Source organism: Boleophthalmus pectinirostris, unplaced genomic scaffold (genome assembly GCF_026225935.1).
Source record: "Boleophthalmus pectinirostris isolate CB_2022bp ecotype Guang Dong unplaced genomic scaffold, ASM2622593v1 HiC_scaffold_15, whole genome shotgun sequence".
NCBI lineage: Eukaryota > Metazoa > Chordata > Actinopteri > Gobiiformes > Gobiidae > Boleophthalmus > Boleophthalmus pectinirostris.
In genome coordinates this window covers 26664745-26689364 of record NW_026571070.1, presented here as the reverse complement: position 1 = coordinate 26689364, position 24620 = coordinate 26664745, and the positions used below count along the sequence as shown (strand labels likewise).

The 24620-nt window shown below is 38.5% G+C and overlaps 1 protein-coding gene across 2 annotated transcripts in view; it reads right to left on the bottom strand.

Annotated features, from left to right (window-relative positions):
• The window catches only part of cdh7a (cadherin 7a), a 406174-nt gene that overhangs the window by 207888 nt on the left and 173666 nt on the right, over nucleotides 1-24620 (bottom strand). Inside the window, exon 3 of one of the 2 annotated variants that reach the window (XM_020930759.2) lies at nucleotides 10594-10713. The exons of the other annotated variant lie outside the window; for it this stretch is intronic. Within the exon in view, the coding sequence (XP_020786418.2) occupies nucleotides 10594-10713 (120 nt within the window). The remainder of the gene's footprint in view (nucleotides 1-10593; nucleotides 10714-24620) is intronic. 2 annotated transcript variants of the gene reach the window in all.

Below are 24620 nucleotides of genomic sequence, written 5' to 3'. Positions count from 1 at the left end.
TTTTTCATTTGTACAAAAATGACCTTGTAACACTGCTGAAACCTCCATGTCTCACCGATTACGAAAATAAAATTGGAGAACGAGGTAAATACAGAGCAGTGGGCGTGTGGCCGTGGCAGTAAAAACAGGAGTGATCAGCAATAAGCGTCTAGAAATAAGCGATTAAAGATTCCCTTCATGTATTTCCTCTGGAAGGTCTTTTGCGGGGTCTAAAATTAAAGTTCATTTCACGCAATCCAACAGTCCCTTACTTGTGTCCTTTGAGCTGCTTTTCTTATTTGGTTAAAATTCCAATATGTGTTAAAAAGGGTCAAAAACAAAAACTGCTCAGTGTGTGAGCCGGGTAGCCACAAGAGCGATGTGAATGAATCGCTCCAAATAGATCTTTGAGAGGGTAAATGAGAAGGGAAACATCTATAGCATGGTTAAAAGCTCTGTAAAGTCGATAGTGCATAACAGGTCAGCTTTAAACTGATAGCTAAACCTTATTCATTCTAAAGAGTCTGATAGAGCCTTTCAAGGACTGCTGCTGTTTTCTCTTAACATCTCCTCCTCTTTGCATTGAGACATATTGCATGAGAAGCTGCCCGGACCTGAATGTGCACTCATTTGCAAATGTCAAATGTAATGCAAACAGAACATGCCTGGTGATCTGTGCTAACGCTCGTAACAAGCAGCACACAAATGTCACCTTCATTTTACACTCGTTTAACCACATGCTCAGCTAGACTCATATTAGCACTCATTCCACTATGGACACCAGAGCTCAGACAGACTCCATCAAATGCTCTACCCAACCATCCTGGTGCTTTTAAGCCAATACATTATGCTAAGAGGATTTTTTTTCACTATGGTGTAACATGGTATGCATAAAAGTACATTTTTATAAACCTATCTCAGCCCCCAGATTCTAGATTCATTTTCAAATCAAATATATCTTTTTATAGATAGCAGTTCTAATGCTTATTTATTCTTAATAACAAAAGGAGAAATTTAATTTGTCAACTGGACAAAAGTTTATTTAGTCGAATACTTTCACGGCTCATCCAAGCTGCGAAACGACAAACTGAATTTCTGGACATGATGGTTAAGCTGTTGTTTTCATTTGCCATTTTGGTCCCAAAATTGATTCTACATGAGTTTAACCAGATCCTAGAACTAAAACCAGAAAAAAAAAAAAAAAAATCTGAATCTGAATTGTCACTATCTAACCCAGCATCTGCAACCAATCTTTACCAAATGAATGAATTCTGGAGATTCAGGTTCAGTTCTGACTGAAGGTAGTTTAACATGCACGATTACTTAAAGAACACATATTATACAAACTTAACTTATTCAAGCTTTTAACATGTTATAACATACAGTAGTTTACTCATTTGCGCTGATTTCATTAAAGATTTGCTATGTAACTTTTTGGTTGAGGGTCTGTCACCTGCTTTTTTCTATGGATATGTCACTGCTCTGCTTGGAATGTATGTACTACCTTACATTTAATCAATTACAGGAGGTTTCTACTGCTGAAAAAATATCTAATAATAATGCATGCTGACTGTGAGCGGACCAAGTTAATGATTTGACCTGTAACATGGTCTGGTTTAGTCTCCATGGCGATAGAAATGTTTAATTCCATACTGTGAAAAAAGCGGAAAAGCATTTGACGGTTTCTCCACTAGAAAGGTTACACAACGCACCTTGAACTAGTGCCTCTGCTCAATTTAATTTCTCTCCAACAACTAGGTCAGGAATTGGAATACACTTGACGATTTGCAACAATCCCGGAAGTTGTAGACCACGCACCGGCCAATCAGCGAAGAGCTGTGAAGCCATGATGTCAAACTCAAGAGATGAATGTAGACGAAGACATACATTCTGTGTTGGCAACGATTCCCGAGATCGAGGATTTGAAGCCACAACAAAGAGAATGTTTGATGAATTTTATCAAGAGGAAAGACGTTATTGCCCTTCTTCCTTCATGATTTGGCGAATTACATATGTTACGACTAAATAGCAGCGATTGGTTGAATAAAAACGTACTTGCCTACCGTGGAGCGAACGAATGCTAATGTGAGGTTTTTCCTTATGAACAGTCACCAAAGATGCAATTTAAAATTTCCCAGGATTGTAATTTCACATATAGAAACCCTACACAGTTTTAAGTCCATAAATCATCCCTTTATTTGCTTTCATTTGGGGCCATACCGGCTTGTCAAAGCCTGATCCCGTCAGATCTCAGAAGCTAAGCAAGGCCGGGCCTGGTTAGTACTTGGATGGGAGAACACTGCCGTTGTGTCCTTAGGCAAGACACTTCACCCACATTGCCTAATATGAAAGTGCTGTGTGTGTGAGTGATGGTGGTGGTCGGAGGGATCGATGGCGCCGATTGGCATGGCAGCCGCGCTTCCGTCAGTCTGCCCCAGGGCAGCTGTGGCTACAATAGTACCTTACCACCACCGGGTGTGGAGAAAAAGAATAATGAATCTATAAAATGCTCTGTAAAGTGTTTTTGTGACATATATCTGTGAAAAGCGTTACATAAATAAAGACTTACTTACTTACTTACTTAAGCATTTCAGCTCTCAAACTGCATTTATTACTATTGTGTGCAACATTAAACTGTCCGGACATGTTCCTCATTACCTCATTTCATTGTTTTCCCCATGGTTATTCTCTCTGCTGCCAGTAGATGGAGACCAGTACCAGATCAGAAAATTACCTCACGTTCCACATTTTTTTCAACATGGGGCACTATATACATAATCTAAATGTTGACTGAATGAGGAAGAGAACCATTATAAAAATCAAAACAAACAACAAATATATCTAAAATAAGAATAGCAGACTTTATCTTCCTCAAATCACAGAATCTGATTTCAAAACTTGCTTATTCCCATATTATTAATTAGCCCTTTCTAACCCCAAATTGCAGCTTTTAAGGAACCCCAGGAAACTTTACATCAAAGCACTGCACCCTCCCAGCGGAATTGTCAGCCCTTCAAGTGTATCCACCAGCAACTTAGCAATTTCTTCTTTTTCTCTTATTTGGAGCACTGGAAACATGTAAACCCCACCACCTCCCAAAATAAATAATGAAACAAAATCTAAAAACACAGAAATATTCACTAATGAAAGCTACAGCGGGAAGGTTCATTAGAGGAAAGTCTGTTCAACGCAGAAAACAACATTTGGATACTGGGATGATGCCGAACAGAAAGTTAATATAAGTGCACACTATATGGTAATTGCTATTTTAATTTGAGAAGCGCGGGGTATGCCATTGCTTTTGTAGGGCAGTTCTTTCCTTCATACTAATGGAGTTTTTGCTTGGAATGTCTTATATCAGAGGTTTCTTTTGTAGCAATGTAGTAAAATAGTGTTAGAGGACTAGAACGCAACAAAACATAACAAGGTAATTATACTGCTTAACTTAAGTAATGAGCTGTAGCTACTTTTAATGTTGCCATCTGTTGCCGTCATTAAGGCTGAGAGATTTGGGGAAATTATCTAATAGTACTGCGATTGCGAGTAGATTTGCGATTTATGTTTTAGTAATAGGATTCTGTTCAAAGGAAGCTTTTTAAATGTAAGCGGAGGAATTGACAAAAACACAACGTTTCAGAATATGTTTTGCCCTGATGAAGGCCGAAGAACTGAAATGCATTGGTGGGGTTTTAACTTTATCTGGCATGTGGTATCAAAGGTTTTTAATAATTTTGTCATTTTTGAGGGCTTCAGCTTTTTCAACTTTGTATTTCAGACTGGTCCCGACACTTGAAGTAGCCTCATTCATCAGCCAGTTTCATTTTGTGGAAACCATCTGACCTGGTTCCATTAGGATTCATTCGCTTGACAGTAGGCAGGTACTTTTTTTATTTAACCAGTCGCTGCTATTTGGTCGTGACTTATGTAATGCGCCAAATCCCGTAGGAAGAAGGGCAATAACGTCTTTCCCCTTGATAAAATTCACCAAACATTCTCTTTGTTTTGGCTTTAAATCCTCGATCTTGTCTGGCTTCATCTACATCCATCTCGACCGCTTTGTTTACCGTTGTATTGTTCCACAAAAGGGACCAAGACAGGCGCTCGAGTTTGACGTCATGGATTCACAGCTTTCTCCAACTTCCGGGGTTCTTACAAACCGTCTAGTGTATTTTGATTCCTGACCTAGTCGCTGGAAAGAAATGAAATTGAGCAGAGGCACTAGGTGGCGTCAGCCTGGCTAACACAGAAGAGCACCAAAAGAACAATTTTGCAAAAACTTTACACATCCAAGTAGCACTATGTTTGTATAAATCTAAACTACAGGGTTTGCAGTTTTTTAAGCAGAACACGAAAGGAGATTTTTTGGTGTGTGTGCTGAGTATGTTTAAGTAATCTTTGGTCTATTGCAGTGAAAATATCAAAGAGAGTAGGGATAGAACAATAACCAAATTTCTTGGTACGATATTTTCAGGATATGCATCTCATGATATGATATTTATAAATGTGAATATACTACTTGTTCCTTTTGAAATGCCTCGATAAGGTTTGGGGTCTGGCATACACCAAAGAGTGACGATTTAAAAGTGCTTAATAAGTTATTTCATCATGTAAATTGGACTGAAACAGAGCAAAGAATTCTGGTATATGTAGTTCCCTCTATTTTTTTAGCTACTGCTGCACCGTAACAATGAAAGAGCAAAGAGACTTGAGATTCGATACATTGTGACTGTCCATGATATTTTTAAGAGACTTCTGATGATACGATATCACGATATTTTGATTTTTGTTACATCCCTACTTGCTGTCTATGTCGTCTCATTGGTTTCTAACATCAAATGCAGCCCAAGCCATCATATTCTCTCTACTTTTAGTAACAATATACATTTCAAAACAAACTTGAAATTGATCACAAAGAATTGCTGCTGTTCAAAATATATATGACACTATTAGTGTTTATTATCAAACTGGATATCAAACCTCAATATTATTCTGACATTCTTTGATATTTAAACAGTATACTATATATTTATACTTCTACCCACTCCATTTTGAACATGTATGTATTTAAGGATTATGTGAAAAGATCACCTTTGTCTTCATTCTGTTGTTTGTTTGTTTTCTGTTGCATGTTTGAAATTCCCAGCAACAAAATAACATAAACATTTTAGCTAAATAAATGCGTAGCTTTATACATACTGTTTATAACACACAAGTAGGTACTGGGTTCGAGTCTCATGTTGCATGGGCCATTTTGTGTGGAGCTTGCATGTTCTCCCTATGTCTATTTGGGTTTCCTTCAAGCATTTCAGTTTCCTCCATCAACCCAAAACATGCATCATATTTAAAATCCTCCAAAAACAATCCTGACCAAGACTAGAAACAAGATAAAGGAGATTGGTCCTCGCTGCGTCTGACAGGCTGACCCCGCGGTATTGAAAAATGGGTGAAATGCACTTTATTGACTCCTTAGGGAAATTTCTCCTCTGCATTTAAAATTGAATTCCTGTATTTTTAGGACTATACGACACGCTTAAACTCCTTTTAATTTTCTCAAAAATTGACAGTGTGCCTTAAATATTAATTCTGGTTATGCTTACTGACCTTACTGATTTGGTACACGGCGCTCAAAAATCTGTCAAAATGTTTTAGTACGACTTTGGTAAGGTACAAAGCCGCACCGCTTGATGAATTGTCGGAGCTTGACTGCTACTGTAGTCAGGAGCCTCGCGGAGTAAGTCGACAGAAACTGACCACATCAGCGCACAAGGAGCGAGCTGTTTTTTCAGCGCTTATAGTTTATGCAAATTAGCTATGTGGTTTTAAGTTTTGTTTCTGTAAAATGTAAACAAATGTGCACAAAGCTGCATTAAACACATTATTACTCAATGTATATTTGAGTCCTCCTCCCATTCATAATCCACATTCACCAAGACAGGGAGGCAACACCGGAAGAGTTACACCGCGATCTGCCAATGGATCGTGGATTCTCAAGTCTCAAGTATTGTCCATTTGTTTCGCTTAATGCACCTTATAATCTGGTGTGTCTTATGTATGAATATAGATGAGAATTCAGCATTATTGATATTGCACCTTATAATCTGGTACGCCTTATAGTCCGAAAAATACAGTATTAATAAAATGTTTGTTTGTATATTTTGCCAAAAAATATAGGCTTTTCACTCTGCACCAAAAATGTGTGAACTCTAACGGATCAGTTGTATAAAATGGATTTTTGTGAGTTTAAAAACTGACAATCCAGCTCGCAGCTTGAGGTATACTAATATTGTACGTTATAGTTTCCTTACTGTTTTGTCAATACTTGTTACACACTCTATATCCAGCTACAGCCTTGTGTACACTCTCCATTATGGTCAAAAACAACCTCAGATGCTACTTCTTCCCCGTAAATTGGACACTTTCTCTTCTTTTCTTTGTCTATTTTTACAGTGTGTTTGCCTGGCCTCAGAAGCCTGCAATGCGGCGTCTCTCCACTTCATGAATTAGGAGAGCATTTCCTCAAGTCCCCACTGTCTTATGTATGTGTGTGTGAGCGCCACGGAGACATTAGGACGATATTATGGGATGGATGCTCCCGTCCCCCCCCCCCCCCGTGCGCGATCCTTTGGCGTGGAGTGTCCGGACCGCGGCGGGGCAGTGGCTAATGAGGCGTCTACGGAAAGCGAGAGAGATCAAAAACGCCCCGAGAGTTAACAAACTGTCTGGCGCCTTCGTCTGTAGCATATTCCGACTATTTCCACGGCAACGTTATGACTTGCTCTCAGATTTAATAAGCCTAGATACATTTTACGGCGTTTAATTGTCTCTACTTATCACTTCGGCGCTCGACGTTCAAATCAATAAAAGTGGAATTTTGGCAGATGCTTAGGAATGGGTATTAAATGTTTGGGTTGTTTTTACAGATTTTGACTGTGGTCCAAAATTGCACTGCTGATATTGGAGTTAAATCTTTGTCCCGACTTCATCTTCTAATATCAACTTCTCCGCACAGTTATTTAAAGGTCTTATATTACACTGTTTTCTGATTTATGTTTTAATGTTGTTTCCTCATCACAAACAGACCGGGAGTTGTGTTTTGTTTCGTTCACACATTTTTTACGCACAAATTCCTGCATATTTAGGCGAGTTCTTGTCTCAAACTGAAAACACTGTGTTCTATCTTTTGATGTCATGTAGTAATACAGGAAGTGCTTCATTGTGTTCATTGTGTGCTTCACTAGAATCATTTGGATGATTTCAAGCCTGTAAATGCCAATTTCTACTGAACAAAAGGTACAAGGAGCTGTTAATTTGAAAACTATCACTTCATGACATCATAAAGTAGAAAAGAGCATTTTGAGCTTTGGAGATGTAGACAAAATAATAATATTGGATTATTGAAACATGTGAATGAAACAAAACACAATTCTGGGTATGTTTTTAAGGAGGTAACAACATTCTAACATGGCTTAAAGCTCTCAAGAGTCAATTTTGCATAATATAGGACCTAAAAAGTCTAGGAATTTTAAAATTGTGTAGATCACTGTTTCCCAAAGACAGGGTCGTGACGTTCAGGTGGGTCGCAAGAGTTTGTTTTTGGGTCTAGCCAGGCTGACGCCACCTAGTGCCTTCACGCAATTTCATTTCTCTCCTGCGACTAGGTCAGGAATCAGAATACATGAGACGGTTTGCAAAAATCCCCGGAAATGCAAGTTCAGCACCAGCCAATCAGCGAAGAGACATATATTCTGTGTTGTCAACGATTCCCGAGATCAAGGATTTAAAGCCAGAACAAAGAGAATGTTTGGTGAATTTTATCAAGGGGAAAGACGTTATTGTCCTTCTTCCTACGGGATTTGGGAAAAGCTTAATATATCAGTTAGCCCAGTTAGTGGCGCATTACATACGTCACGACCAAATAGCAGCGATTGGTTAAATTAAAAAAGCAAATGAATTCTAACGTCGGTTTCTACGAAGTGAAACTGGCTGATGAATCAGGCTTGTCACGATCTACATGTAAGTCTGCAATATACAGTTCTGACACATGAGATTTTCCGTGCTCACAAAGACAAAGTACAGAAACAGACTGAATGCTGCTGCTGCGATCTCCTCCTGCACTTGGACTGAAACATGCTACAAAAACGCAGACAGGCCCACTTATCTCATTACAAATGTTGAAATGTTAAGACATGTTCTGTGTAATTTCTAATCTTTTTATAATTATCTCATTGACTATTGTGTTCCAATATTGCTGGTTCAATTGAATGTTGAAAAGAAAAATAAATGGGCTACATTTAATGTCCAAATAGGCGACTTATGGATCCTTTTATTGCTGGTTTTTCATTGAGTAATACTAATTGTTCAGAGAGAGACACGATCACACGAAATATCCTCATTAATGTTCAGTAATGTTCAAATCCACCTTTACTGACTTGGGTCCCGAAGGTTTGTGACTTTTAAAATACGGATCCCCAGAAAAAAAAAGTTGAGCAAACACTGGTGTAGACTATTAGGTAAACACAAGATATCTTAATTATAGTTTTCCTTTTGTTTTTCCTTTATAGTATTTGAAAAATATAGAAATTGCAATTGCTATTAAAAAAAAAAAAAAAGACTCAACTGAATTCAACAAGCAAAATAATGTAAAGTTACATTCACATTTCTTTGTAGAATACATCATGTCCTTGCTCATTTTGTGTCAGTACAGTGACACTGTTCTGCTTTGTTGACTATTGTAAGTTACATAATACAGGGAGGATGTGTTTTTATTTGCCTTTTACTGAAGCATAATATGGGTAAATAAGTATGTTTGTACACTTAATGTATCAACACACATTCATTACATTATGGATAATTGTGGCAGAAATATGTCAGACAATATTCTCTATAATTGTGTAATAGATAAGAATTGTCTGTAGCTCAGATTCATTTGCAAGACTGAACTCTTGGGGTATGTAATGTGTACTGAAAGTTGCATTATGTAACTTTTCTATTGAAGGATCAACCACCTGCTTGTTTCCATAGAGATGTTACAGCTAGGCCTAGAATGTTCCACAGTATAGTATTAAGTTGTCTGTCTTTGGATACAAGCAGGTGACAGATTTGTGAAAGGCCCTCATAAATGCAAAATAGACATTTCTAATGCCATACTGTGGAACATTCTAGGCAACAAAGAATATTATTACCCTACACCCTACACCGGAAATGTTACATAGTGCACTTTTAATTGTTGTAAAACAACATAATATAAATGAGTTTTTCTCAAAAATTAAATTTTTGTGCTGGTTTGCTTAATATCCAGTCTTGAGGGGTTTAGACAAATATCCACAGTCAAATAGTCACTAGCCAAGTCACTAGCTTTGCAAAAACTAATCTAAGGCAAAAATAGCAGAATATTAGAGCCAGCATTTTAAAATATTGCTACAAGAGTTGAGTATAATGAATCTTTCTTACCCAAAGAAATCTGTTTTTGATTGATGGACTGTTACATCACTTAGATTTTCCATACACTCTCACTGAATCAATGCAATTAGGTTTTCTTATACTTAGAGGTGGGAGATCAATCAAAAATGGAGTATATCACAACCGCCATTTTACACATATACAAAATTAAAATATTGAGTATATCGGCTATAATTATAACTATTAAAAATGACCTCAAAAATTAGACAGAAATGTCTGTACAGGGGTCTGCAAGCACTGACTAAAGAGCCACAAGCAGCTCTTTAAAGCCTCCAGTCTCCTTTCCCAGTGCTTGTAGCATAGCAAAGGGTATTTAACTTTAGTACTTGGCCTCCTGAAAACATATTGTGAGTTCAAATGATTTAAAAGATAGTGCAATGTGTCCGTTACTTAGCAGTGGCAAAATGGGCAAAATGGGCAAGAGCCACATTTCACCAAGTTTTGAACTTAAACCTCAAAGAGCACCCTTACTGTGATTTTACATGTGCCCAGAAAAGTGCTCCATCTCTGTTAATCTAATTCTACTGTTAGCCTAGTGCAGCTCTCCTGCTTTTGTGTCAGAGGAAGTCCAAGACTTGTAAGAATGAAGATTATTTTGTAGGTGGCTGAGTTATAAAAACATGAGAATGGAGGAAATGACAATCATTTGCCCAAGACTTTCCAGGGGGAAACTCTTAGAACCCCTTCTACGTGCATAATTTGGAATAAGTAGGTGAACAAAAATAATTTTATTAAATCAATTTGTCTTGTCACTTGTATTAAAATTATAACACTTGAGGCTCTTTATAATTCATTTCATCTCTGTCATTTGGTGTGGTCTGTTCAGGTGTTGGGCAAGACTTGAACCTCACACAAGACACTTACAGGCACATTGCTTGTTATCATTATTCATTCTAGATCATCCAAAAAAAAAAAAAAAAAAAAAAAAAGATTATAATTTTTGTCAGTATTTTTCTTACCCACCTCTATTTCCACTATTGTTTTAGTCATGTCTGGCACAACAGCACCTGAATAGAACACCAAACTTTTCTGAAAAACTCTATTAATCCCCAATTTGCATTTGCACTCATCATGAACTTTTGGGCAAATCGTGACTGACATTCGAAAACAAAAAAGTTGTACATTTCATTATTGATTCAAACCATGCCCACGTACCCGTCTTGGGCTCCACGGAGAAGTACGGCTGCCCGTGAATGATGCTGTAGACCACCCTGGCACTGTTCCCGTAGGTGGGGTCGTCCGCATCTGTGGCTGCCACTTGTACCACCATGGTTCCTGCGGGGAGACAGCCCTTCATTAGTTTCCACGGCAACGCGCCACAGCCGAGTCAAACAGAGCTAAATGCGGAGGGAGTTGTCATATCAACAGGGCGCGTGACCCATTCAGCGTGAAGGAGCAGAAAATGGGGGACAAGGAAGAAAAGTCCTTTTGAAAGAAGAAATTGAGTGTGTTTCAAACTATTAGATTCATCAGTCGGTCAATTTTACCTCAACAATGCGTCATTTTTTACAACACAAAATAAAAAATGTCACGCTTTGTCCTGTTTTTTAATTGGGTTGTGAAAGTAAGCAATAGGCAACATCAAATACGCTTTGTTTGATCCGAGGAAAAGTTCAAAATGGAGTTTCCGACAGGTCAAGACACAGAAAGATGCTTTTGTGTACCTTTTCATAAGCCAAGTCCTTTCAATTTATTTTTCTCTATCAGGCAAGGTTAGCGAAGGGCCAAGAAGAAAATGGCTTCAGTTTTAGAGTAGACTGAATTTGATTTAGTTTGATAGCACCCGATTATGATGGTAGAAGATTTGTGGATTGGAAAGAAATGTGCAGACATGTGAGACCAGCTATAAAAGCATCTCAAGTTACGGTTTTTAGCCTGATTTTAACTATTTCACTAAGTTTAAACGTGCATTGCGCAACTTTTCTGGTGGAGGGTCCATCAAATGATTTTCTCCATGGAGATTTATAAACCTTTCTATCGTCCTGGAGACTAATCCAGACCAAGTTACAGGTCAGATCTGTGGAGAGGCAACCCCACTCAGTCAGAATGCCCGTTTTTCTAGGTATTTTTGAGCTATAAAACCACATGTAACTGAATAAACATGAGGTAGAATAGTTTAATGTCAGACTGTGGAACATTCCAGGCAGAGCAATGGCGTATCCATAGAAACAGGCAGGCGACGGACTCCCAACCAAAAAGTTACACAGCGCAAATCTAACACAAGCTGGTGGAATCATAAAAAAAAAAACACACATAAAGAAGCTTGAACTTGTTTTTTGTTCACACACACTATTTTAAGTAATACAGTGAGAAAGTCCAAGATGTCCCAAAAGTTTAGAAAGGATAGGTCAGTTTAAGGGATATAACGATATCCAAATCTCTCGATAAGATATTTGTCACGATATGCATCTCACGGTACAATATTTATTGCGATATTTTGGAGAGGCTGGTATAATTATAGATAGGATGCTTTTTTGCTTTTAAAATACACTGACAAGAATTTGGTGTGAATTATTACTGTCATAATGTCAAGAATTCAAAAAAAAAAAACAGTTCTTGATGATGTCTGCACTGAAATGAATCATGGGAAATGTACAGTCGTCCCTCACTATAACGCAGTTCACCTTTCGCGGCCTTCCTGTTTCGTAGATTTTTTACATGCTTTTTTTACATCGTATGAATGCACACTGTGTTCCTCCCGCTGCATCCTGATTGGCTAAGGGAAACCATTAAACCATCCTCCGTGCCGTGTCTCCTGTACAGTACAGAATGTGTTCAGTTTGCCAAATTTACATAAATGTTGGATCTCTAGCAGTGTGATTCTGAAGTGCTGCTTGTTTGCAAGTTTTCTCCCCGACAAAACCCACAATGTCGACACCCAAAAGGCAGAGGAAGATGCTAAACATCACACAAAAAAAGTGGACTTCTGGACATGTTGAACGAAGGTAGAAGTTACATGGCTGAAGGGCGCCGTTATGGAATAAATTAATCTTAGCTTCGTTACATAAAGAAGGAGGAAAATAACAAAAGGACGACAGCAGCAAAAAGTTTTAAGAAGGATGCAAAAAGGGTTGTAACTGTCCTGTCTGAGAAAAGTGTATAAAGTTTGTGGTAAGAGGTTTTACAGCCTTAAAACAGATATAATAATTGTAAAAAATAAAGCTGGCTACTTCGCGGATTTTTCCTCTTGAGGGTTATTTTTAAAACATAACCCCCGCGATAAACGAGGGACCACTGTAGTTACTGATGTTTATTAGCTACTGCTACTATAAAAACAAAGGAATTGGACGCCCCATGATATTATTGTGAGACTTCTGACTATACGATATCACGATATTTCGGTTACTCTTACATCCCTAGTCAATTTGTCAATTTTTACTCACTTTACAAACCAGTTTGGCTTTCATATAATCCATGCATGTTTCATAAATTTTGTGATCTCTTCCAGGTCCTATTTGAACCTTCCTGATGAAGATAGAATCTTACAGGTAGCTCCCACTCGAAAATTCTCCATAAATATACAAAAGTGCTATACAAAACTGTACACTGTAAACCTAATGAGATGTTCAATAGTTTCATTAGCAGAATGATCGCTAATTGTGATGTGATAGTGCTCTAAAGGAGGAGTGACAGCGCGAGGAACAAAGGGACGGGAGACTCAGAGCATCAAAATTGTATCTTAATACGTTGTTTTTGGTGAATATTGCATTTTCAACAGAATAAAAGTTAACATACCCCATAGAAGTAAAATACCCCCTCTTTAAAGGTGCACTGTGGAACTTTTCAGTTGGGGGTCTGTTACCTTGTTTCTATGAATGGCAACGCTACAGGTTAGGGATGGGCATCTCATCTCAGCTCTGCTTTTGTGCGCTGATGTGGTTCAGCTTCTGTTGGACTAAAGGACCTGACTCAGTGGAATATGAGTGTTCTCTCTGTGACAGAGGGATGATGATGATGATGATGATGATGATGGTGAGTCTGTTCTGTGTGTGTGTGTGTCATGTTGGGGATTGTTCATGTTTTCAGAGATGGTACATTTGCAGGTTTAGTGCAGCTCTTTATTTAACAGTCATTTCAGTCACTTTATTTATGTTCCTCACTTTATTTATTTTGGCTGCTGTTCTAATTAAAAGGTTATAAAGTGTTTATCTTTTGGAGGCATGTGCACTCAACTTTATGTTGCAGTAATCAGGATACTGCGTTTACATGTATCATGACGAAACCAGGATACACAAAAAAAAAAAGATCATACCCGGGACACTGATGTGCATGTAAACACACTCACTGAGTGGTACAGTGTCTGCAAGGAGGTGCCAGAGCCCAAACATGGGACTGTGAAACCGCAACTCCAGTGTTTGTGCTGTCAGACGCAGCCTCATCTCCTTACACTACACACAACAACCTACATTTGTCGATTAAAAATGAACATGATCAACAAAATTCTTGACGAAAATCAATTATCGATTAGTCGACTAATCATGCATATCCCTACTACAGGTAGAAAAAGAAAAACAGGTATTCTGACTGTGAGTGGGGTTGCCTCTCTGCAGATCTGACCTGTAACTTGGTCTGGTTTAGTCTCCATGAAGATTTGACCCCATACTGAAAAACATTCCAGACAAAGCAATAACATCTCATTGAAGAAAAGCATTTGACGGACCTTCCAGCAGACAAGTTACACAACGCACCTTTAACTGTGTATCAGATTAGATAACAGCTAGCAGCGCATTCAAAAAACATTCAAAACCATTTAAATCAGACTCGCATACCAACATCCATTTGAAAGTTCCGATTATAGCCGGCTAAGTATTCAAGTTTCTCGTTCGGCATCTAATCGCGCCTTCTGTCTATCTCTGTCACCATTTAGCATCATAATTTCTCCTCGCCTTAAAACACTGCCACTATAATACATTTCCTTGTCACTGACACATTCTGCCCTGGGATAAAAAAGCATCTCCGATTTTTTTTTTTTCTTTTTTTTTAGCCCAGACGTCACTATTGTTTCCATTCGCCTCCCGCTGATCACTTTGCACCATCTTTTCCGCTAACGTCAATCTGTTGATTCCAATTCCGCTGGGAAATAGCTTATGCGCCCCATCTGTGCATGCCAAAAGGGAGAGCGGTGGCCCCTTCATCACCACGCCACCGACACCTAAAAAAGACAAAGTGCGCGGCGTTGTAACAGAGCCTGAAGTAAAAGTGTTCGTAAAGAGTGAAGGGGAGAGCGGGCGTACTTGTCCCGTAGCGATGGGACAGACACGAGGATGGTGCGTTTAGGTGGAAAGCTAATTAGTGTTTAACTGTGAACGTTAAATAAAGGCTAGGTCAAGTTTAAGCACAGGTGAGGACAGTAGTGGAATAAATGTACGGTTACGTAATAAAAATGTACTGTAAATTGTTGTTAAAGAGCCATTATTGATTGAATGATTGACTGATTTCTGATCTATGTTATAATGTTGTTTCCTCATGAAAAACATAACTGGAGTTGTGTTTTGTTTCATTCACACAAATCCTGCATATTTATTTTTTTCTCTCAAACGGAAAACATTATGTTGCCTCTTGCCACGTGGTAATACAAGTGTGCTTCATTGTGTTTTCCAATTGCATAAACCTTCAGTAGAATCATTTGGATAATTTCAGACCTGGAATTTCAAATTTCTCTGTTGAACAAAAGGTAAAAGGTAGAAAAGAAAACCGCCGTTTCATGACATCACAAGGTAGAACAGAGCATTTTGAGCTTTAAAGATGTAGACAAAGTATGTGATTTTAAAGTAACACTAATCAGAGTCCTGTACGGGTCCATTTTTGGAGACCCACACCTGCCCGCATCCGCGCAGTACAGCACTGCACCTGCCCCTTAACCCGTGATTTTATCAAAGTTAAACTTGTACGTGCCTGGACCTATTAACATTCTACATGTTACCCACCTGTGCCCGTGATAGCAGCCATCAGAATACGAATCGAAAAGTTACGACTTCAAGAATTACAATCACGAAATCAAAGAAATGTTTACGCTTTCTTCAGTACAAATACAAAATCACAGACGCAACTCGACTTTTATCACTTCACAGGCATTATTTACTGAGCAGAAGAAACATTGATTGAGATGCAGAACTTTTGCAAGACACACATGCTACAGACTGAACCAGGACTAACCCAAGACTAACCAGGACTGATTCCAGGACTGAACTAGGAGGACTAAACCAGGACTTACCTTGGACTAAAACAGGACTAAACCAGGACTAAAACAGGACTAAACCAGGACTAAATCAGAACTGAACCAGGACTCACTGTCGGGACAGGCTCGGAGGTGCGCCCGTGTAGAGCGCCGCATGACCACAGGCGAAAGGACCGGCACAGATCTCCACGCCTCATGGAGGTAAGAACAGCCGTCACTCGATCGCGCTTTGCAGACACACTGCTCCAAGGGCTCAGGGTTATCTCTCTCTCTTAAGTCCAAGATTAGTCCTGGTGTAGTCTTAGTTTAGTCCTTATTTAGTCCTGACCCACCCATGTGTACCCGCATACCCGCCCGAAAAATTCCTGAACATTAAAACCCGCCCGTTTCAGCAACTATTTAACCAGAGCAGGACTCTGACACAAATAAGAGCAAAAATACTTTTAGCAATACTTCAGTACTTAAATCAGTTGAGGTTAATTAAGTTTCTGTCATTAATCACAATTTCAGATTTATTTAATGATCAGTTTGACCTTTTTTCTAAACCCAACCAATATTGCCAAAAATCTGTTGTTTAATAGGCTACATCCACTTAACTGGCATTGATTAAAAGATTGATTCAAAAGTTTCAAGTAACTTTCAAAGGGAGTTGGCACTATATCGAACCAACACGATCTGATTCTGGGCCACTTCTGATTTTGATTTCATCACAATTCATAATATAACATTCTCTTCAAATTGTCACTGCTATCTTGTTTTCATAGCCCATGCGACAGCTCTGAATGTATAGCAAATTTTGTTTGACGTACGTTTCAGAATGATGCAACATTAGCACCGTTGATTGAATGATTTGAAATGATAAAAAGTCCACAAAATGTTGCATAATGGTAATCTGAAACCCATAAATATCCTTACAGGGCTACAGGGCTACACTTTAGGACACAGTATGCAACTTTTAGCCAAGAACTCTATAATATATATATATATATATATATATATATATATATATATATATATATATATAGTACAGAAAAAAAAATTATAAAAAATGCATCCTTACTGTGACCTTGCATCTCCACAAACCAGACTTTTACTCCTGCTAGAAATTTTATTACTTTGGCTTCGACTTCTAGCCAGGTTGGCGCCACCAAGTGCATCCACTCAATTTCATTTCTCTCCAGCGACTAGGTCAGGAATCGGAATACACTAGATGGTTTGCAAGAACCCCAGAAGTGCGAGTTCAGGCACCAGCCAATCAGCAAAGAGCCATACATTCTCTGTTGGTAACGATTCCCGAGATCGAGGATTTAAAGTCGGAACAAAGAGAATGTTCGGTGTGTCTCTATTTCCATGGAATCATGCAGGTGACAGGCCATTCCTACCTACCTTCCATATTGTACATGTAAATTTCCAATTGAAAAGACTCTCCACAAGTCTAGATTCAAGTTATGAGAAGTAAACATTCAAAAATCTGTGAGTTAATGTTAATATTTGGGTGTTAGACGCACAGATGGTCGGCTGAGTGCATGTAGATATGTTTTGTGAGTGGAAGGAAGCTCTGGCAATGAGAGGACTCATGTCTAAAGCTCAGGAAATGTGGCTGGGACATGCTGCATCTTGTTTACCAGGTTCTCTCACATATTTTACTATGTGAGCGAACAAGCTGCTCTAATAGTATGCACCGAGGCCTGCTGTTTGGACTTCTGCAAATGTACGCTGAAGTGTTCTTAAAGAGGGGGTGTTAGGAAAAATTGACTTTTTTTTTGGAGCTTTCTACCGTGTTACAATGTTGTTCCCTCACAAAAACATGCCTGAAGAGGTTTTAGATGTCGTCCATGCATGTTTGAGTAATCTAGCAATCTCTTCTGGGCACTATTCGAACCCTCTTTAGGCTCAGCTATACAAGGTTAAACAAGGCTCTGCTCACAAACTGACGCCATCCATGCTCACACTCGACAATTCTCCATAAATACCATATTTTCCGGACTATCGGGCGCACTCATAAGCCTCCAACCCCATCAAAAAACGTGCACTCGGCAATCCAGAGCGCCCTATACACGAATCCACTTGGGTGTCCCAGCGCGACTTCACTAAACTACAAAGCCGCACCACCTGCAGCGTACGCAAACACGCACGGAGCAGACAGCGACCGCGCAGCGACAAACACCCGCAGCGACAAACACCCGCAGCCACACTCATCACTCCACGCCGACGAGGAACGGAACGGAGGAATGAACCGAAAAAGCGAGTGCAATGTGCCACTCTGAGCTACAACAGAGTCACTGTGAACACGCCAACAATAGGCAAGTCTCAGCTGATGTCATTGTTATTAAAAGCCCGCGTTGCATGCTGGGAAATATTTTGGTCGGAGGCAAGAAACACGATAGCGGTCAAACACAGTGCGTAACCTCGCATATTTATCCCCGATAATGGTAAATTCCTGCTGCATTATCGGATGCACAAATAGAAGCACGGAAGAAGGAAAATGTCTTTTTCGTATTCCGAGTGAAAAGAACCGCTAACGGTGAATTAAACGGCTTTCAAACATTCGCAGAGCAAACGTAGAAGATCCTAACAAACCGTGGACTCCAACAAGTTCAACAACACATCGAGACTCTTGGAGGTTTTCATCTTTTCTGCTGTGAATGGTCCAGGAGTTTCCACAAAGTCATTGTGGATATCGCCCAAGTGAATATTTGTCCAGGTAGTTGGCGATTCTGACCAGAAATTTGGTTTGGTCCAGGCTTTATCGGGGTTGAAAAGGGTGACTTGGCGTCCATCGATGCTTATGACCAATTTCTGGTCAAATCGTCTTCGGTCCTCTGCCGTTAGAGTGGATCAATATATATTTCTCACTCCGTCCGTCATATTGAATTAGTGTTTATTGCCGCCGACCAAAATAATTCCCAGCATGCAACGCGCGCTTTTGTCAACAATGAAAAAAGAAAATCCGACTGACCCATCGAACTGTTGTGTTTCGTTTAAAGTCCTGTGTGGTTTATTTGTGAAAAAAGTTTGAAAATAGACCATTCTATGACAGTGCGTTTTATAATCCAGAGCGCCTAATAGTGCAGAAAATACGGTATATACAAAAGCATGATACAAAACTGTACACAACAACTTTACAAACCTGATGCGATGTGCAGTAATTTCATTAGCTGATTGTACTGTGATAGTGCTCTGAAGGGTTAAGTACTCAGCATGGAAAGCAAATGGAACAAAACTTATAAAGCACGTTAATATGCTGTTTTTGGCAAATATAACATTTTCAAAACAATAAAATGTAACATGGTGATCTAAATATGGTATATGTTAGCAGTAGGGGTGTAACGATATGCAAGTGTCACGATACGAACCTCACGTACGATATTTATTGCGATATCGTGCGAAAACTCACGATATGGTGGGGAGGCTCACGATTAGGGATGTAACAATATCCAAATCTCACTGTATGATATTTTCACGATATACATCTCACGTTACGATATTTATTGCGATATTTTGTGGAGGCTAAAACTGTTGTTATGCTACTTTTTCCTCGACAAGACTCCAAAGAACTAAGACTGAAAACAATTGTTTAGAACTGTTATTTCTTCTTGTAGTCTACACTGAAATGGAGTGAAGGATCATGGTCTATGTAGTTCTTTGTCGTTTTTTAAGCTCCTGCTGCACCATAACTCTTAAAGGTTGTATGGAGGATTTTTTGTTTGTTTCAAATTGTCAATGAAAGTTTAAAATACCATTACAGAGACGCAGCAGCCTTGTAATTATGATGACCAAAAAAAAAAAAAAGAATGAAAATCTATCAACTGTGGACGTGTTGAGGCCAGATAAACATCAGCCAATAGAAAACGAGGCTGCCTCATTTTCTATTGGCTGTTAGGTTGTCAATCAAACTCCCTACGTTTTTAAGGTAACTATGCAGCGGTTCTTAGAGGCTTTTTCTAATTGTGGCTCTCTCGCAGTTCGCATAAAGTTTGTTGCGACGTCGGACGAGAATCCACGACCAGTTCGCCGCAAAAGAAAGTCGGTTTTTGAGGTCGCTGAAAGAAGAAGAGAAGGAGAAAAGGAGCGAAGACAAACTGAGGTGATTCTTGGAGATTCCTTTCAGTGATTGTGCGACTGAAGCAGACGAAGGATCTAAAAACTGAGGTGTCGGTCTCTACATTATTTCTAGAGGGAGCTGTGGAGGAGGAAGGTGGTGTCACGCGTGCATTACATTTGAAAAAGGACTGTCGCTGGATTTCTCTTTCCTTAAAAAAATCCTCTATACAACCTTTAATTTAAGCAAAGAGACTTGCAATTTGATATATTGTGATGGTCAACGATATTATTGTGAGAACTTTGACGATACAATATCACGGTATTTCGGTTATTTTTACATCCCTAGATAGCAGTTAATACCCCCTCTTTAAGATTTTGCTAAAGATTTCACATTTGTTTTCCCAGTTTGGACTTTTTTACGGTTTAAAACTTTACTCCCAGGTTGGAAATCGTGTCATCTAACTAAAGAACTCAATGGCCACGTCTCATTTCTCTTTCCTCGCTTCCGTCTCTTTGATTCCTCTCCTCGATTCTGCATTAAATGGGTGAGAGAGTCCCACAGTCCCACCCACAGAGGAGACACAGGGAGGATGGAGGATATAAACTCCTCACTGAGACCAATAAAGTTTGATTCTTTTCTCTGATGTCTGCTCCTGAAGACTCCCTCGTGTTTACTCCTTCCTTCCGTGGTTTTCTCTAGGACACCGCTTAATATGACACGTTTGATTGACAGCTAAAAAATGGAGGATCGAGTCGAGGAATCAAGGAGAAGGAAGCGAGGAAAGAGAATTGAGACGCGGCCAATGACTGTTACCTAACAGTACTTGGCCAAGACTCTTCCTGTCCACGGAAATTATTATTTGACAAATAAAAAGACAAGAAAACACCTTTATTTTGTTGAATGTTTAAAGTATCAGACCGCAAACCTTTAAGACCTCTAACTTTTGGATGAAATTCTTCCTGGCGTGATGTTGTCAGTATATTTTAGAACACCATATTTTTTCAACTTTTTTTTCACAAGTTGATTGGTGTGAAACTAACACTTAGAAACCAGTATTATTCCACAAAATTAAGTAAAATGTAAGAATGATTAAAAAAATTTAAAAAGAAATCACACTTTAAACACACTTTAACCAAAGAAGATTACCTATTTAATTTACTTTGCATGATTAGAACTGAAGAATTGAATACACAAGAGGTAAAAGTTGTATTTGAAGTTTTACAAAGTTTTTTACATTTTCTTTAACTAATCAACTTAAACCCATTTCTCATTTCCATGAAGATATGATAGTTTTGCCTGGAATGTGCTTTAAACATATCTGTCTCCGTGGAAACAGTTTACGGGTCAGATCTGTGGAGCAGAGGTGGGACCAAGTCTTTGTTTTGCAAGTGTCAAGTAAGTCTCAAGGCTTTAACCTCAAGTCCGAGTCAAGTCCATAATCAAATACAGGCAAATCCAAGCTGAGTCTTGAGTCACTGACCCATAAGTCCAAGTCAAGTCCAAGTCGTCTGCTTTGAGCTTCAAGTCATTTCAAGTCTTTAAACCAAAGTACCAAATAAAGCTTAGATTTTTGCAATTTATATGAATTTTAAACTAAATTGTACTTTAAAAAATCATAGTATATTTACAGTATTTATGAGTATTTGTAGAGTATATAAGAGTGGTAGAAATTAATTTAGTTACTCATTCCTTTTTAAATGTCTTGACAAGATCTTAATGTGAATCATTATGGTCAGAATAGAAAGAATTCAGATTTAAAAGTGCTTCTCAAGTCAAACCTGCGCCTAACTTTTGGATAAAATTCTTGCTGGCGTGATGTTGTCAATATATTTTATAACACCATATTTTATCAGGTTTTTTTTTTTCACAAGTTGATTTGTGTGAAACTAACACTTAGAAACCAGTATTATCCCACAAAATTAAGTAAAATGAAAGAATGATAAAAAAAACAAAAAACACAGACACTTTATACACACTTTAACCGATGAAAATGACATATTTAATTTACTTTGAATGATTAGAACAGAAGAATTTACACAAAAGGTAAAAATTATATTTGAAGTTTTACAAAGTTTTAAAATGTTCTTAAAATAATCAAACTAATCAACAGCTTTAACATATCTCCATGGAGACAGGTCAGATCTGTGGAGCAGAGGTGGGACCAAGTCTTTGTTTTGCAAGTCTCAAGCCAGTCTCAAGTCTTTAACCTCAAGTCCGAGTCAAGTCCCAAGTCAAATACAGGCAAATCCAAGGTGAATCTCGAGTCACTGGCCCATAAGTCCAAGTCAAGTCCAAGTCGTCTGCTTTGAGCTTCAAGTCATTTCAAGTCTTTAAACCAAAGTACCAAATACAGCTTAGATTTGTGCAATTTATATGAATTTTAAGATAAATTGTACTTTAAAAAATCATAGTATAGTTACAGTATTTATAATAATTTATAGAGTATATAAGAGTTGTAGAAAATAATTTAATATTTTTTTCATTTTTAAATGTCTTGACAAGATCTTAGTGTGAATCATTATGGTCAAAATAGAAAGAATTCAAATTTAAAAGTGCTTCTCAAGTCTTTTTAAGTCACAGGCCTCAAGTCCAAGTCAAGTCCCAAGTCACTGAGACCAATAAAGTTTGATTCTTTTCTCTGATGTCTGCTCCTGAAGCCTCCCTCCCGTTTGCTCCTTCCTTCTGTGGTTTCCAAGTCCAAGTCCCAAGTCTTAGTCCATTTCATCAAGCAAGTCTCGAGTCCTAAAAATAGTGACTCAAGTCTGACTCGAGTCCAAGTCAATCTGCTGTGGAGAGAGTACCCTGTTCACAGAAAAAAATGCAAGTTTTTCAAGGGATTATTTTAGTCATCAAAACTCCTTTAATTGAATAAATGCTAGATCAGTTTAATGCCATACCGTGGAACTTTCAAGACTAAGCAATAACACCTTATTTGCAGAAATTCAAAGCTACATAGTGAATTACATTAAAAATAAAACATAGCATTTAACTGACTGCAATATTTTTTATGTATTAGTCATTCAAGTGTCCATTTAGTTTCAGTTGTTTGCTCCTAAAACTCTTACACATTGAGTTAAATAGCACATTGTTCCAGAAATAAAAATGAAATTACCAGCCGATTTTAGGATGTCCTTGAACGGTTAGTGTAAAAGCCTTCACACTCTGATGGAGAAGTGAGGAGGGGAATCTAAATTTCACTTGGCTTCTAACAGGACTGACAATACTGTAGATATATGCCTGGTAACTAGACAGGTTTGAGGCTTCACAGTAATGTTATGACAATTAATTCAATACCTTTTGGAAGAAATTTCTCTTCCAGAAGGTAGATAAGTTGACTTGTGCTTTGTATTTCAGTAGTATTATTACTATTTACTATTATTATTATCAGGCAAGAAATCTCGGGGTAATAATGGACTCAGACTTGAACTTTAACAGTCACATCAAATCAATAACATCTGCAGCCTTTTACCATCTAAAAAACATAGCAAAAATCAAAGGTTTACTGTCTAAATCAGACTTGGAGAAACTTATCCATGCGTTTGTCTCCAGTAGGTTAGACTACTGTAATGGTCTGCTCACTGGTCTCTCCAAACGAGCTGTGAGACGCTGCAGAACATCCAGAACGCTGCAGCTCGGGTCCTTACTCGAACTAGGAAGTACGAGCACATAAGTCCTGTGCTCAGGTCTCTGCACTGGCTTCCTGTGCCTCAGAGAATAAACTTTAAAGCAGCTCTGCTTGTACAAGTCTCTCCATGGCCGAGCACCAAAGTACATCTGTGACATGTTAGTGTCATATGAACCATCTCGCACTCTGAGGAGCTCAGGGACCGGCCTCCTGCTGGTGCCCAGAGTCAGAACTAAACAAGGGGAGTCAGCGTTTCAGGTTCATGCAGCTAAAACCTGGAACAGTCTTCCTGAACATGTGAGACAGACTCTTCTGTGACGCTGTTTAAATCCAGGCTCAAAACATTTCTGTTTAACTGTGCATATAACTGAAAGGTTTTCATTTCATTCTGCACTCTTCTCTCCAATTTATGTCTCTCTTTTTTATTTTAATCTTCATGATTATTTATGTTTTGATTTGTTTTTATTATGATTTTAATGTATTTCTTATTCTGTAAAGCACTTTGAATTACTTTGTGTACGAATTGTGCTATACAAATAAACTTGCCTTGCCTTGCCTTATTTACAGTAATGGTACAAGAGTATAAAGGTTTTGCTACAAGTCGTAAGGTGCCAAAGTTCATGCTGAAATATGTTTCTTTATGTCGCTATTACACTACTTTCTGATTTATATTATGTTGTTTCCCCTTCAACAATATACCTGGAGGTGTGTTTGTGTGTTCTTCCAGAAAACTCGGTGAAAGTGCTCCATTGTGTTTTGAAAATCCATACACCTTCACTGAAACCGTTTGATGATTTGAGACCTGGAAGTGCCGATCTCTACGAAAGCTAAAAGGAAGCTGTTAAACTTGAAAACTACCACTAAATGACATGACATGACAAAGTGGAGCATTTTGAGCTTTGGACATGTAGACAGACTAATAAGAAAGGATTACTCAAACATGTGTGAATGAAACAAAACCCAACAAGGGCGTAGGTTTGTATAGGGACGGTGGGGACATGTCACAACCAATATTTGGGGAAAACAAAATAGTCCCTACAAATATTTGCCATTTTATTTTAATAAACAAAAATATAAATGTATTCCGATAATTTTTCCAAACTCACTAGTATTAATTGAACATGTTTTAGTTCACATTTTGTTTATTAGACGTTCTGAGATGTAATCAGTGATATAACGACAGGGTTACCCATGCTGATATTTCATTGGCTGCAACAGAGTGATGTCATTAGTGGAGCCAGGAGCCTAAACTGCACCTGAAGATGGCGGCTTGAGCAGGCGTGAGTGAAAACGCTGCAACCAACAACGTTTCAAAAGGAACTTACTCGGCTTCA